The 15,510-nt window shown below is 37.8% G+C and overlaps 1 protein-coding gene across 2 annotated transcripts; it reads right to left on the reverse strand.

Moving 5' to 3' along the window:
- Positions 1-471: 471 nt before the first annotated feature.
- MS3_00006845 (uncharacterized protein) lies at positions 472-14,273 on the reverse strand. 2 transcript variants are annotated; one of them, XM_051215083.1, is made up of 5 exons: positions 14,203-14,273; positions 10,258-10,780; positions 8,747-9,323; positions 5,042-5,356; positions 472-2,642 (listed from the first exon to the last, which is right to left on the reverse strand). In XM_051215083.1, exons 1-5 carry the CDS (start codon positions 14,250-14,252, stop codon positions 2,254-2,256), a joined length of 1,854 nt encoding a protein of 617 aa, XP_051068264.1. In that variant the 5' UTR covers positions 14,253-14,273; the 3' UTR covers positions 472-2,253. The 2 variants fall into 2 exon arrangements, with proteins under 2 accessions (XP_051068264.1, XP_051068263.1); XM_051215082.1 differs by having other exon boundaries at positions 5,042-10,805; positions 10,830-14,273.
- Positions 14,274-15,510: the final 1,237 nt, after the last annotated feature.

Here is a 15,510-nt window from a genome sequence, read left to right on the forward strand (position 1 = left end):
CGTAGACATAGAGTTCATCGTTTGTGTGTGGGCTGTGATACTGCCCGGGTGCCCAAACCGAAGCAGGTGGTTATCTTAGGGGGCCACTCCCCGAGCCTTTGACCTAAAGGTCTAACCCACAAGGCAGTGGAGCATCGTAAGGAGATGCAATCCCATGGTAGCCGGTGACCAAAGATTGGTTCATACGCCATTTGTTCCCGCAGGATACTGGAGCCCATGTGCACCATTGGTTTGTGATCCGGTTAAAGCGCCGGACATTCGCTTTTCATCCTCTCATTTTCGTAAACAACACCCCCGCCACGAGAAGGCAATGAGTAGGACTTCTCTGGCAGAGGCTGTATACGCGCGGCCGTGTGAGAGTATTTCGAGAGGGAGAGCGGACTCACCCCACTCTCGGCCGTACCAGGGCATTCGGGGGCTACCCAATATTAACTTCACTTCACAATTAAAACGGAAAGTTCTCAAGGTTCACACGATACCTTCATTTTAAAAAGCTATGTAATAATCCCAAGTGTGGAAATTGATATTTACTAACCCCAAAAGTGTGTAGTACCTACTACTTAATTAATAATAGGCATTAAAATATATTCTGATATGATTAATCTGATGTGCATAATACACAGTTTTTCGATAAACAAAAGAAATTCTTTACAGGTAAATCCTAGATTTGTTAGTTTGGCTGTACTTGAAAACGCGCCAGTAACTTGATTTACCTAAATTTATTAGTTTTGTGGATTTTTACAACTTGAAGATGGTTTTCATCGTGAATTGACATTAGCTGAAGAATCATCGAACACTACGGAGAATGAGAAATAGTGTTTGCACGACTTATAATTTTTTTTACTACAACCCAGCTACTTGTATGGCTTAGTATTGTTGGCCATCACTTCACTCGACAAGTCCCCAAACCAGAACATGATTGGATGGGAATAGGAATCACGGTAAAAACGCTAGTATGCTTATAGTTTTTACACGAGAAGATTCTAGTATTTTCAAAGCATCTTCTAGCGCTGATTGGGTGAATAGCCAATCAGTGTGCCCTGACATAATCCTGCACGAAACGTTCTTTAATCCGATCTACATCCCGCTAGCACATTTGAGCGCACGAGATTGACGCCAAAGACCTTAGGGTCTCACAAGAGCATTTAGACCGTTAAGTTTAGGGATTAAGTCTACCTGATATAAGGGCGATCATTAGTCACCGTAATCATTGAATTACTGCTTAAATCTCGATCTGGTTTATTCCATTTGTCACAAATTCCTATTAGAATTCTCGAACCCAGTCACTAGTGGCTATTTCTATGTGTCAGTCGCTATAAACAATACGGAAATTCGTTTAGTTCACTAGAAACATTCTTTTTTCGAATTCGCAAGAAAACTAGTATTGCAGCCTCAAAACAGTACAACGATGGTTTCGTTCTAAATATTACCCGACAATTTCGGAAAGTTATGCTGGTCGTTTATATAGATAGCATTTAAATATGAATAAGTAACCATAACGAAGCAATATATGGAAGAATTCAAGTTCTATTCATGACAATTTGGATCATATTGTTAACTAAGATAATTTTCCATATCCTTTCAAGCAATTTCTTCGGTGAATTAGGACGCTGTTACTTAGTAGTCAATGCAAAAATGAATTACTACAAGAAAATTAACACAAATAGAGGGAATATATAATTTTTACATCGGGTATTGTATCTTATAGGCTTAGATAGCATATGTCATGGTGGAAAAGAAAATAAACTCGCGATAGTAAATTCACCATTAAACAATGAACCCTAATATTGTATATATATACCAGTTTTCATTTGTGATTGTATAGAATTTCACAAGTAATGCAGTGTGAAAAAATAAACAGTTACAAGAAATTAATCATTCGGATAACGATTTCAGCCGGTTATAAGACGATAAGTACATAAACAACTAAATAATACGAGCAGATTAGAAACGGTCATAGTTACAACAGCATGAATAAATTACAGCAATTAGTATAATCCGGTACAGATACAAGACTAGACAAAATGTCTGCTACAAATTTTGATTTATCCATGTACAAATTAACAAAGAGAAAACATGCAAATCCGATGAAATGAACAAATCTAAAAAGTGAAGTAATGGAGACTGAAATAATTTATGGTATTATGCGTATGTATATGTATACAGGTAATTGGACCGATTTAAAGTAAGGCAGATAGGCAAGAAGATATTGGCAATTAATGATGACTTAATGGAAACTTATGAAAGGATAACTCAATATGAAGCAGCAAAAGTAACACGGTAGTGATGAGGAAAATCAAGATCGTACACATAAATAGTCTCACAATCTGAGAGCGGAACTGATGAGATACCATTAACGTAAAAGTTATTATCATTACGTGGATGATAGTTTAATTTATTTGGTACCTTTACTAAACAGCGTTCAGGTGAAATATTACAGTGTAATTTTGGAATGATTAGTCGACGAACAGAACCATTTTTAATAATTGCTACGTGATCGCCTGGCCGATTGTTCAACTCCATGTCTACAACACGTAGTAAATCAAGACCTGTTTCTGCTGGGGATACACCAGTTGCTAAAGCCATTGTAACATGAGCACGACAACCAGTTGGACGATTCACAGGCATTATACCAATATTATCTATCGGAAGAGAAGTATAAAAATGAAGAAATTTTAACAGTAACATAACAGTAGAAAAATATACAGATTAAAATAATCAAAATTACTCATACGTCGGAGTACAGAACTTATGGGATACAATTAAAAATCTACAACTGACTAAGTTAGATAGGTATTAGGGTTGTGCTAAGTACACCTGCGGTTATCAAATATAAATTAATAATTGATTAGTCTAGCCCAGATTGGTGCGACTTTACAGAACTCAACATAACCAGTTATAAGTCTAGAGTGAATATATTTGTAATGGTAATCAAATTAAAAACATATATCAATTCTCTGCGTATTGAATTTAGCTATTTCATCAATCGCTTCGCCAAGTTGTGTGTACCTGATCTACTTGCCGATGATATAGAACTTGATGGGTAATTAGATTCATGGATCGTCAAGTTATCCATAAGACGCTTGGATTCTGGATACGACAGGTGTCAAAGCACCGAAAATGTTTTTGATAAAGGCATTTATAATGCATACTTTTACAAGTCAGCCAGGTAAATTGAAACCTGAGAATATATGTGAATTGGTTCAGTTTGTCATATATCAGCACAGCGAGGTGAAATTATCAATATAAGCACCAGAGTTGAAGTAGTGACAGCATCGGAGGATAGTAAGGAAAAATATGAATATACAATAAATCTGAGAGGTGAGAATGAATTCGTGGGATAAAAAAGATAATTTCGGAACTAACGACTTAGCGGAAAAGATACGGTAAAGGCATCTATACCACTGTGACCGGTTTTGAGCGATGTCATACAATATCTTAAACAATCAGTTATGGAAGTCGAATGGGTCACAACCAGGTAGTGTGCACTTATTAATATTAGTTGAACTGCCAATTACTTCAAAGACTGAACCCAAGTTTCGGTCTGGCTTCTACTAGCTTCCAACCTGCTTCTACATCGGCCAACATGACGCATTGAGATAGGCGGTGGCTATGCATATGCAATATATGTCTCATTCAACTCAGGCAGTGAAAGCTTATTGCCTCATCAACCCCATTGTCACCTAGATTCTTTCACAAAACTAGAGATTACCTTATTTAACAGTTCTCTAACATCAAGCGGAACATCCGCCATGAACTTGTTCTCACTATGAAGACAAGTACGTGATAAATTTATCATCGATAGAATTATATTCTTAAGGAATAATTTTTACATTAAACTTCCCTATCGCCTTATGCCAAAAGTTCTGATCCCTAATTTGAAAGTTTCTGTAACAAAATGATTCTTTTTGTTACAACCATGAGCATACTTACGCCTGTTACTCCTCATGGAGGAGCATAGGCCGCTCACAAGCACTCTACATCCTATCCTGTCCTGCGCAATCCTTTCCAGTTGTTATTCATTTAACCATACAACCATGAGAGGCACATAGTATTCAGTGAGGGAGAAATAAGTCCCAATTGACCACTAATTTTACAGTTCTCAGCTAAGAAAAAGAGAAATCAAAGATTTCAAAGAGTTAAAGGCTTTGGAAAACCTAATAAGCGGATAAAATGTTATTATCCTTAGATCTTATAAAGATTCAAGCATAGATGTAAATTTAAAGCCGATGTCTCATCAGATAGTTAAACCTGAAAATAATCTCTAGCCTTACGAAAATCATAAATAGAAGTAATAAAAATAATGATATATTTGTAATATTCCAATGATTAAGAAGTAAAATTCATGACTGAAGAAATGTATTAAACAAAGTCACGAAACTTCAGGAGTTTTATTTTCTACTCATTGGGATATTACAAATATATCATTAGTTTAATTGTCAACAATCTATCCAATAGCTATTTTATCTGTAGTGTCAAGTTAAACATTGGTAGTTATACTTATGCATGTAAATGTTATAATCAAAAAGGATTTCTATGCTGTAAAGACTATTACATCTGAACTTCCAGATATTTGCAGGTTTCCGAAGTATTCAAAATCCAATAATCTATCAACATCAATATTATATGGCTCTTTGGAAAAATTCAGTTTAAGTCATCAGCATGGTGCCAAATAATTCCAGCGGGTGTTGTGAATGTTGTTCTACTGTTTTAAGTTTGCAAGAAAAATGAACATCATTTTGATAGTGAAAGTCTACAAAAAAAGGAAAAAACTAAATGCTCAGCACATGAGAACTTAAGCTGCGGAAACAAAAAAAAGGACACTCAGAACCTCGTAAAAAGTATGACTGGGAAAACTTCCTTCAGCTGGTTGGCTCTATCATCGCCTGTTAAATTTAGCACTATAAAAAGACACCATTCAAATTATTGTAGAAGATTCACAACGCTGTTACTGTGGTTAGAAATTTATAAATTTCCAATGTACAGACTATTCAAACATTTCATGTAATAAGATAAAAAGAAGAGAGATTAATGTACAAACCTGGGAATACAACTTGTTGATCGTCGGCAGCCCAGAGATGTCGAATGACCTCATCATTTGGAAGTTTAACCCTAGCACCTATTGTACGTGGAGTGATCACTAAGCCGATAATTTGTACTGTGAATAATTTTCCCAGTAAATTTTCATTCACAGATCTACGTAGAGCATAATGTTCTGCACCGAAGGCTCGACCATATCCGGAAAATTTAGCTGTTACATGAGGAATACTAGGTGTGTTGCAAGTTTTCAAACCTCTCCCGAAGTCAGGTATTGTAGCGGATTCCCAATGAGTTATTACATCTTGTACAGTTGCATCTAATAAAGAAAATAATAAATGTGCAATTATTCAACTTCTGAAATACTCTCATTACTGTTAACATAAGTTCAAAATCATCACATGAAAACTATAAAAAATTACATAGTACTAAAACACAATAAACAATATTGGAGTATAGTTAAACGTGCAAAATATTACGACGATTCATCGTCAAAACAAATTTCTTAAGAGTGAAATTCCCCGGCGAAAATCTCTTCACAATAAAATACTGCCAACTAATGCCTAATTGTATGAGATACTTATTTAACCCTTGGTATTTTTTCTCTACAAGAAATGACCCCAAGTCAGTCAGTTACAACGCAGGATTAGGCACATATATGCATCGGTTCTAGTTCCCATACTTCATTACCACATCAAGATGAATGCCGGATTCATAGAAGTAGTTAATTCAATGGCGACAATATCTAAAAGAAAGATTGAGTATAAGTATATAGTACAGGAAGAAAAAATTAGTTCGTAGGAAGAAAGACATAAAGCAATTCCAATCTCACGGTTTAAGTGCAGACAAAAAGTGTATACACCGACGCCACTATGATCGATTCTGAGCCATGTCACCCAGAGTCTTCAATCATTAGTTACGATAGTCGCGCGGACCCAAACCAAGTAGTCCGTATCTACCACCATGGCTCAGACAAGAAGTTGGTGACTTCAAGGACTGATGCCACGTTTTGGTTTGACAGCCTCTAATATTCTTCCAACCGTCCACAATAATCAGCATTGTGCGTCGTGGTAATCGGTATTCAGGCATACGTAACACGTGGCCCAACCATCTCAGTCGATGGAGATTCACAACCTCATCAACTGATTTACCATCGTTCCCTAATACCCTGCGTCTAATCTCACCATTACTTACCCGTTGATCCCAGTAGATGCGAGCAATATTTCTAAGACATCTGTGGTCAAATATTAGTAGCTTACGAGTATCTTCTACTCTTAATGACCACGTTTCGCAGCCATAAAGTAGGACAGAACGAACTGTCACACAGTATACTCGTCCCTTAATTGATAGACGGATATATCGCCTGAGCCATAGGTGACGTCAGTTGGCAAAAGATAAACGCACTTTCTGAATTCGTGTTGAGATTTCGTCAGACACCAACCCATTAGGGCTGATCACACTTCCAAGATAAGTGAAATCGTCATCTGCGTATTCTAAGTCGATAATTGGACCTCCTGGAAGGAGCTCAATACCCGAGAATTCAGCCGACGAGAACGTCATTTCCATCAGTAGGTCTATGATGAAGTTAAACAAAAATGGAGAAAGTGGACATCAATGCTACGAGATTTTAGAGTCCCAGCCAAGGACTTCTGCTGGCCGATTTGACATTGGGTGCGCCCGTCAAAGGCTCCAATGTGTAGTTTGGAGCGAAATTTCAGTAGACCTGGGACAGTGTTTTGCACACTAAAATGGTTAGCCATGACGATAATTGAGGAGGAAGCCAGAAGAGGAAGTTTAGAGTTGAAAGTCGATATAGGATGAATAGTAGGAAGTGAAGAGAGAGTTTGATTATGGATACAGTGGTCTTGAGTGGTGTTAGAAGTGAGAGTGGTTATCACTTCCTGTTTGCCCACAACACGGAAGGGTTCTTCTGGAGGTACCTGGAAAGGGAATTGGACTAGAGGTGGTCTCAGTGACCTGAGCGCGTGACCGCTGTTCCCAAGGGACAACTACTTGAGGTCGGTCACACATGGCCTTTTTGTGAGTAATTTTCTTGTTAGCTCCGTACTTGTTGAGACATTACCGCCAGAGACGGATATCCACAGGATAAGGCGAGGTGTGCATTTATGGGGTCGAACTTTTCTAACTCCACCCCTCCTTGTGGGAAGGCAGCATCGCTGTCATGCTGGTTGTCTGAAGGAAGCACCTTACTACCGTCACATCTCTGTACAGTCAACACTTTGACTTCACCCTCAGATCTTGGGTTTGCGCTGCTTTTAGTTTTACTGTTCTTCAACTGACCTGTCCGGCATAGTAGGACCTTGAGGAACGATTGTTCCAGCCAATGTGGCTCTACTGGTTCATAACGATGGGCAAACCCGACCACCACGTCAAGGTAGCAACAACGACCCCAAAACAAACAGGAGGGAATGATGTAATCATGCCAAGTAGTTTAGAAAATGAATAAGTGAACAACTAACTCCTAATAAATATCGAGACCAATAATGAATACAGTTAATTAGTAAAATGAAAACACTAAGACAATTGTGGTATGTCCGTTTAATTTGTACTGGTCAATCGTTTGCAACGTAGAACGTAAACAAACGTGCTTCGGTCGAAGTAATCACACACTATTAGCAAAAGATGATAAAATTTCTTCAAAACAAACTCTAGAGTAGTTGAAGTAGTAAAAGCATTAGTGGTAGCAGTAAAAAAGACTAGGTAAGGAAAAAAAAGAATTCAGATATTTCACAACCCAGGTTCCAACAGAAGACAGAGTAAACGCACCTGTTCTATAGCGGACGATTTTGAGCCATAACACCCGAAGCCTCTAACGATTGGTTACGATTGTCACGCAAATCCGATGACTTCATGAACCGGTGCCATATCTAGTTTAACCTCCCCTAGCTTTCTTCCAACCTACTCTCACATTAGCCATTATCGCATTTCGAGGTAGTCATTATACTGGCATATGTAATACATGTCCTAACTATTCCAGTCAATTGACACGTCATACTTACCTAGTACTCTGAGTTCAACCTCAGAACTTCTAACCCGGTGGTCACAAAAATGATGAGAAATGCTACGAAGACATCTGTGATCGAATACTAGCAACCAATGAATATCCTCTATTCTTAATAACTGTTTTGCACCCATAAATAAAAAAGAGCAAAGTAATGTTCAGAAAACCCGTTGTTTGGTTAGTAGACGGATTTCTCGCCTACGCTACAAGTGACACAAGTTGGCGAACGTCTGAATCCGTGCTGAAATTTCTCCAGAAAAAAGCAAATCAGAATCATTGGAACTGCTAAGATAAGTGAAAGCAATCGACGCACTCGAATACACCACTCTGTCATTATATCAGGCGATAAAGTAGAATAATCCTGAAAAAATAATTCGCATTTGGAGGTCTGGAACCTCATCCTAAACATATTTTTATTGTTGCTTAACACGACCGGAGAATTGCATTTTTCCAGCATCACCAAACAGAACTATACTGTCTGAGTAGTCTAAGTCAATATGTGAATCTTCTGGTAGATAAATAATAAAAGAATGAAGCTTGTAAAATAAAGCAAGGCATGTGAAGCATTCTTTGTTAAATGTGTAGGAGATATAACACATACAAAAATTATGAAGTCTAAGAAAAAGGAGTACCTTTAACTAAAATCGTGATAAACACTTTAATAGTGACACTAAAAACAGAACCAACCTTGGGGCAGACCGAAAGCATTTATTAATTCATGATGTACTCCGGGTAATTCTATAATAGTATTAAGAGCATCCCATCCCCATTTAAGCAACCGATTCAATTCCATACATGGGTTTGAGTGAATAGAGCTTTTACGCCGTTTACCTGGTCTACTAACTATGTCTCGTGAAGTATCTGAGATGTCAAGTTTTGAATATGTTTCACTCGGTGGTGCCGACCAAAACCAACCATAATACAATGGATAGATATGTTCGAAATTCCGGACTTTAGCTTCAATGGTCTCTAAACTGACAAAATGTACATTACGCATAGTTAAAGTTTCCGCATCAAATCGCCATGGTGTTTGTGGGATGACCATTATTACAAAGTAGTGAAAACGACGAGCCATATCTGTGTAATAACGTGTTTCCCAATTTCTTGTGTTTGTGTTGTCAATAACTATTGGGCTGTACCCAGAACAAGCAGCATTATAAGCATTATTATGACACCACTCGTGAGCTTCACTCAATCGACTGGTGTCAAATTGGTACTCATAGCCGTTTGATTCTAAATAAAAGAAATCATCTGCAGAAAAGATCTGTAAAAAAAGATGTAAACATAAAGATGGGCATCAATTTACATACATGTAATTAGACACAGTAATAATAATGTACGTTGTCATGTTTTACAGAAACACAAGGGAAATTTCATGTAAATAATCCCGAATTCATTGGTCATAACTATCAGACCTGAATGCTAATTAGTTGCAATAAATATACCATAGCTCTTTCGAAATTTCTTCATCTGAACACTTTCATTTTTATTATCCTGAGGACGAAGGAGATATCCAAAACTAAGCAGTTCTGGTGACAAAATTATCACAAAGCAGACTGCCTCGACTAAACCTACAAAAAGATGTACTGATACAAAATTCCTCCACATCCCATTCGTATATCAGCTGTAGACACCATGAATCTTGGCCATTTTCCACTACGATTACATTGATGCAGATGACTTTTTGGCAAGTAGGAATAAAAGAAATCGAATGAATCCTGAGTGGTTTGAAAAACAATGGGATAAGTTCTTTGTTGACAAAATATAGATTGGATTACAGCATGTTCGATGCAGAATTGTGTTGGAGCACGCTGACTAGCTATTTCTTAGCTAATCAGTACTAGAGGATAATTGGAGAGGATTCTAAAATCCTCTCGTGCAAAAACCTGTTTTACAGTGAATTCTACTCCCGTCCAATTTTATAATTTAGAGCATAAGTTCGTTTCTGTTCAACTGTGTTCCGAATTGGGGACTAGTAGAATGAAGTACTGCCCGACTACCAACCAATAGGAGTAACAATTTCATATGAAGAGATTTTAACACAATTGAATGCAGTTTCAATGGTTTGGTGACACTACCTGAACAGAAAGCCACCTAACAAAGAAGCATAATCAATTAAACAACATAGAATCTAGCAAAAACTTGTATCCATTTAAAACAATCAGTAAAACATACACTTTCGATGAAAGTATACCCACCTTAGCCATGGGAAAACGAATTCGGATGCACTCCGACACAAAAGATTTCCCCGAACCAGGTGGTCCGCGTAATATAAACATGAACCGAGACTTAATAATCCAATGTCCCATCTCGTTATCCGTAAGAAAAGGAAATTTTACATACTCTTTTATTACTTTCGGACCTCGCAGCGAAGGAGATATAGACTTTAGCTGACCAGGAGTACTGTTATTTGATTTCTCTTTGTGCTTTGAAACTGATTCTTTATGAACAACACTTGTTACATGTTCATCACTGTCATTAATGTTTTCCACTGATATAGGTACGGCTTCATTTTCACATAAAAGTTTTACGTCTGAATCATGAATTGAAGCATCTAATGCGGAGGTTGAATAACATCTGTTAACATTTTGAGGACAGAGAAAATTACATATATTTCCCATACTGTTGATCACCAAACAGTAAGAAGAAGATAATGGATTTTTCTTGGGTAACAGATAACTTGGTAATTCAAACTGTACATATAAAGATCTAGCATAAAAACTGGAAAGTTGCAGAATGTAAATAAATATATATATATATATATATATATATATATATATATATGGCTGCAAATAAATTTGTTAAAATTAATCAGAAAAGTGTATTAACTGAGTGCTTACAACAAAATAAATGTTCAATGAATAGTCCTGGTTCATAACGACAGACTTGGAATCAAGCAACTGAAGACTCCCAACTGTTAAAACATAAGAACATTGCACATCAATGTAATGGTACACAATCATACATGAAGCGTAACAAACATTAAATCATGTGTAAAGCAACTGTGAGCTCTTCTATTAATGTTTACGACCATTTTGCAACCTCAAGTGGTGTCGATCGATCACATATTCAAAATTTACCAGGTTCTAGAACACAGACATTCTTATCGGCGCCAGACAATGATAGTTCTTCATGATTTAAAAGCAGCATTTGACCCTGTGGCAGTGTCTGTCATTCAACAGTCTAACTCAGAAGTACATAAACCTTGTGAAGGCACTTTACTCGAACACTACTAGTCTAGTGAGAGCTTATGGCGAACGGTCATCTGATTTCGCAACCTCAAGTGGTGTTCGGTAAGGTTGTCCACTATCCCCGTTTCTGTTCAATTTCATCATAGACTTAATGCTGAAAACAACGCTCTTGTCGTATGAATTTTCAGGCATCGATGTCTCTCCAGGAGGTCCACATATCAACTCGTTTATCTTTTGCCAACTGACGTCACCTATGGCTCAGGCGATATATCCGTCTATCAATTAAGGGACGAGTATACTGTGTGACAGTTCGTTCTGTCCTACTTTATGGCTGCGAAACGTGGTCATTAAGAGTAGAAGATACTCGTAAGCTACTAATATTTGACCACAGATGTCTTAGAAATATTGCTCGCATCTACTGGGATCAACGGGTAAGTAATGGTGAGATTAGACGCAGGGTATTAGGGAACGATGGTAAATCAGTTGATGAGGTTGTGAATCTCCATCGACTGAGATGGTTGGGCCACGTGTTACGTATGCCTGAATACCGATTACCACGACGCACAATGCTGATTATTGTGGACGGTTGGAAGAATATTAGAGGCTGTCAAACCAAAACGTGGCATCAGTCCTTGAAGTCACCAACTTCTTGTCTGAGCCATGGTGGTAGATACGGACTACTTGGTTTGGGTCCGCGCGACTATCGTAACTAATGATTGAAGACTCTGGGTGACATGGCTCAGAATCGATCATAGTGGCGTCGGTGTATACACTTTTTGTCTGCACTTAAACCGTGAGATTGGAATTGCTTTATGTCTTTCTTCCTACGAACTAATTTTTTCTTCCTGTACTATATACTTATACTCAATCTTTCTTTTAGATATTGTCGCCATTGAATTAACTACTTCTATGAATCCGGCATTCATCTTGATGTGGTAATGAAGTATGGGAACTAGAACCGATGCATATATGTGCCTAATCCTACGTTGTAGTTGACTGACTTATGACCATTTGAAGAATAATTTTAACACAATCGTTATGATAAATGGTAAGGAGAGTATAATTTACCAAATATACAATTCGGACCCTAAATGTTCTGGTACGGCTGAGAGCGTGGCAAGCCCACTCTCATCGAAAAGCTCACATATAACTGTTTTTATTGCTAGAGTCAGGAAAGTCTTACTGATTTCTTTCTCACAACTGGAGCGCTGTTTACGAAAAGTCAATGTCAAGCGCTCTAATAGGGTTGGTGAGTACGGTGGAGTTGGAAAATTCTGAGTTCAAATCAAAGGTGCACATGAGATACCGGACCCTGGGGGAAAAATGAGATATGAACTCACTTTTAGTAACCGGTAACAAGTGTACTGCATTTTTAAAAGTCGCTCTATTGCCTTGTGGGTTAGTGCTATGGACCAAACACTCGGGAAAATGCTCCCTTATGAAGTCACCCGTTTTTATTCGGGCACCCGAGGAGTATCCTAGCCTACACACAAATTCAGCTATTTGTGTGGTGCATATAAATATTATGGAGCCCCATTGCATTAATGTTTAGATAAATAACGAGACTTAGTTTACATAAGACAATAGAGATTTATTTATATAGATCATATTCAATCCATGTACCAGACAATAAAAGCCAGTATTTATCCACTCTGGGTGTTAAGTGAGACTTTGTTACGAGAGTTTAGGACTTTTATAACATCTCAACATTCTTCACAACAACAAAATAACCATGACATCACAAACAAATCACTTTTGACGATAAGAAAATAAAGGAAACTAGCATTGGATAGTATGCCTCCACTACGGTACTTCGTAATGATGTTAACTTTGAAAAACGTCAACGTCAAGGCAATCACAGTGGATCTATGGATTGTGGTTGACCTAGTTCAATTATTCAGGGGATACTAAAATGATAAAAATACATGAATCATCAAAAATATGTGGCGTTTGACCAACAGCCCTGCAAAACTACCGGAAACACCTGAAAGCTTTTTCTAGCAATTTAGTAAGTCTGTAATTGGTAGCTGGAAAGAAAGTCACTAATCTTTAAATTAGAAACCTAGAATACACGCATTAGAGACTACAGGTAACACAAGGTACAAATAGGATGAACGTGAGGCTATTAAGCTGACTATTCACATTGTATCACTTTCACTAAGTGTCTTGTTAAAGAGGACGTCGAAATCACCCCAGATAAGAGATATCTAAAGACGATTGTACCAAAAACATGAACACTTGCATTTCGGTCATCTTGTGAGGGTATTACCAAGGTGATAGAATAGACTTAAAGAACCATTCAGGATCTTGTACAGACATGATGAAATTAAAAGTGTTCATTTATCCACGTATATGTCACCTATATCCCAAATCTGCAAACTTCAGTAAAATTTTTGAGGTCCCAGGAAATATATATAAAAAAGAATAAGTAACAATAAGAAGCAGATTGGCAAACATGATAACTCGATGATTTCGTACAATTTGATTCAAATACTTGCAGTCGTAATATGTTTCCATGTTCGTTAGCAGCAGATCACTGATACTCCGAGTAAATACAGAGGCTCGTGAAACAAGAAATGTATCTGTAGCTTAGCTTGACATATTGTCTTATATTTGTGGGAAGGACTCCAATGCAGTTAGTTAGGTTAATACAGCCAACTGCTAGTTGCGGTAACTACCTCAATCAGTAAAAAAACTTCAGTAAAACTATTATGGGAAAGTAGACTGCGTGACTAAAAACTACTTTTATGAGTCCAATTACCCAGCAGAATCAGTGTTGCTATTGCAATACCTAAGGTAGATTAAAACGGCCTGAAGAACAAACCACAACTGTTTAGCTACTATTATGGTCATGATAAAAGCTGCAGTCGTTATTGAAACTTGTATTTGTCTTCATAAAGACAAACTTAGACCCTAACTTTAATTACTATGGCAGTCACACTAAATAGTAACCTGCAACTCTTCACATGACGGAGCAATACCAATCGTAGCAACCTAACCATATGTCCCGCACGTTCTTAACAGGGAAATTTTTTAATGCAGAAAGTGCCAGCATTACTTGTCGGGATTTGTATTTAAAATATAAGAGGCAGTTTTGATTCACATTACGAATGTAGCATATTTCTTTTCTGAAACTACAATCAGCAATATGCTAATTACTTGTCCCGAGTAAAAACGTCACCAACTACGGCACTCACCACTAAAACTTTTTCACGAAAAAGTCAAATTTTCAGTACTCTTAAACAAAATTAGGTAGCTCTTCTATTTCAGCACAAGGTTGCATGAGAAGTGTGATGTATTGTATCTGTATCTATACGTCTAGAAATTAAATTTGCGAGCACAGAATGTAACGTTTTTTATTTCAGCGACTTAAGCTGTTAGCCTTAGAGTGAGCGCTTCATATTTGAGTGACCTCAGGTCGATAGAAGATTGTGGGCTGATTTAATTTAATTGTATGTGTGCCTTTACGGAGCTATATATACAATTCGTATCTGCCCCACCCCGTCCTAATATCTAGCGAGCTAATAGTCCGGCAATCAGAAACTGCGCTATCTCGGCTGATTGGTCGGTCGACGCGGATGGATTGATCGAAGATGAATGGGATAATTTTAAGTCTACATTCGAGTCCCTAACGTCGCTGTTTATCCCATGGTCAACACGTAAGCTGTCACATTGGATTAATAAGGAAACCTGGAAGCTGTTAAAGCGTAGGAAACATTTCTGGGACTTATTCTTGTTGACAGGTCATGCCCCATGTAAGCGTGAGTACCAAAAATTCCGTTATATCTGTAAGAAAACCATAGCCAGATCTCGTATCACTTACGAGCGATAGTTAGTATATGATAGCCGTACTTGTCCGCAACGATTGTTTTCGTATATTAAACGGCGAATGAAACGTAGTGATGGTGTTCCCCCGTTACTGTTACACGAAAATTCAGATTTACTAGCTGAATCAGATTAGGCAAAAGCTGAGACACTTTCAAACTATTTTAGCGAAGTCTACTCTACGTTTATTGTAAAAAATACTTGTCCCACTCACACCGAGATACCGACCATTGAGTTCTTACAGGTGACTGAGGAAACTGTCCTTCCGTTAATAACTAACATCAAACCTGGTAAGATACCGGGCCATGACGGGTTACATCCACGGTTGCTGTCACCTCTTGCGGACATTATTTCCAAACCGCTCGCGACGCTCTTCAACATGTCCCTTTCTCTCGCTCAACTCCCTTTGGAAGAGAAGGTTTAGGTCTAATTTGA

Source organism: Schistosoma haematobium, chromosome 2 (genome assembly GCF_000699445.3).
Source record: "Schistosoma haematobium chromosome 2, whole genome shotgun sequence".
In the NCBI taxonomy this organism is placed as follows: Eukaryota; Metazoa; Platyhelminthes; class Trematoda; order Strigeidida; family Schistosomatidae; genus Schistosoma; species Schistosoma haematobium.

Excerpts from the sequence above, each read along its gene's own strand:
- MS3_00006845 (XM_051215083.1), bottom strand. The coding sequence starts at position 14,252 with ATGGTTAGGTTGCTACGATTGGTATTGCTCCGTCATGTGAAGAGTTGC. Across the intron at positions 10,781-14,202 it reads CGTCATGTGAAGAGTTGCAG|TTTTTATGCTAGATCTTTAT; the intron begins GTTACTATTTAG and ends GCAACTTTCCAG. Across the intron at positions 5,357-8,746 it reads TGCTTTCGGTCTGCCCCAAG|ATGCAACTGTACAAGATGTA; the intron begins GTTGGTTCTGTT and ends TTTCTTTATTAG.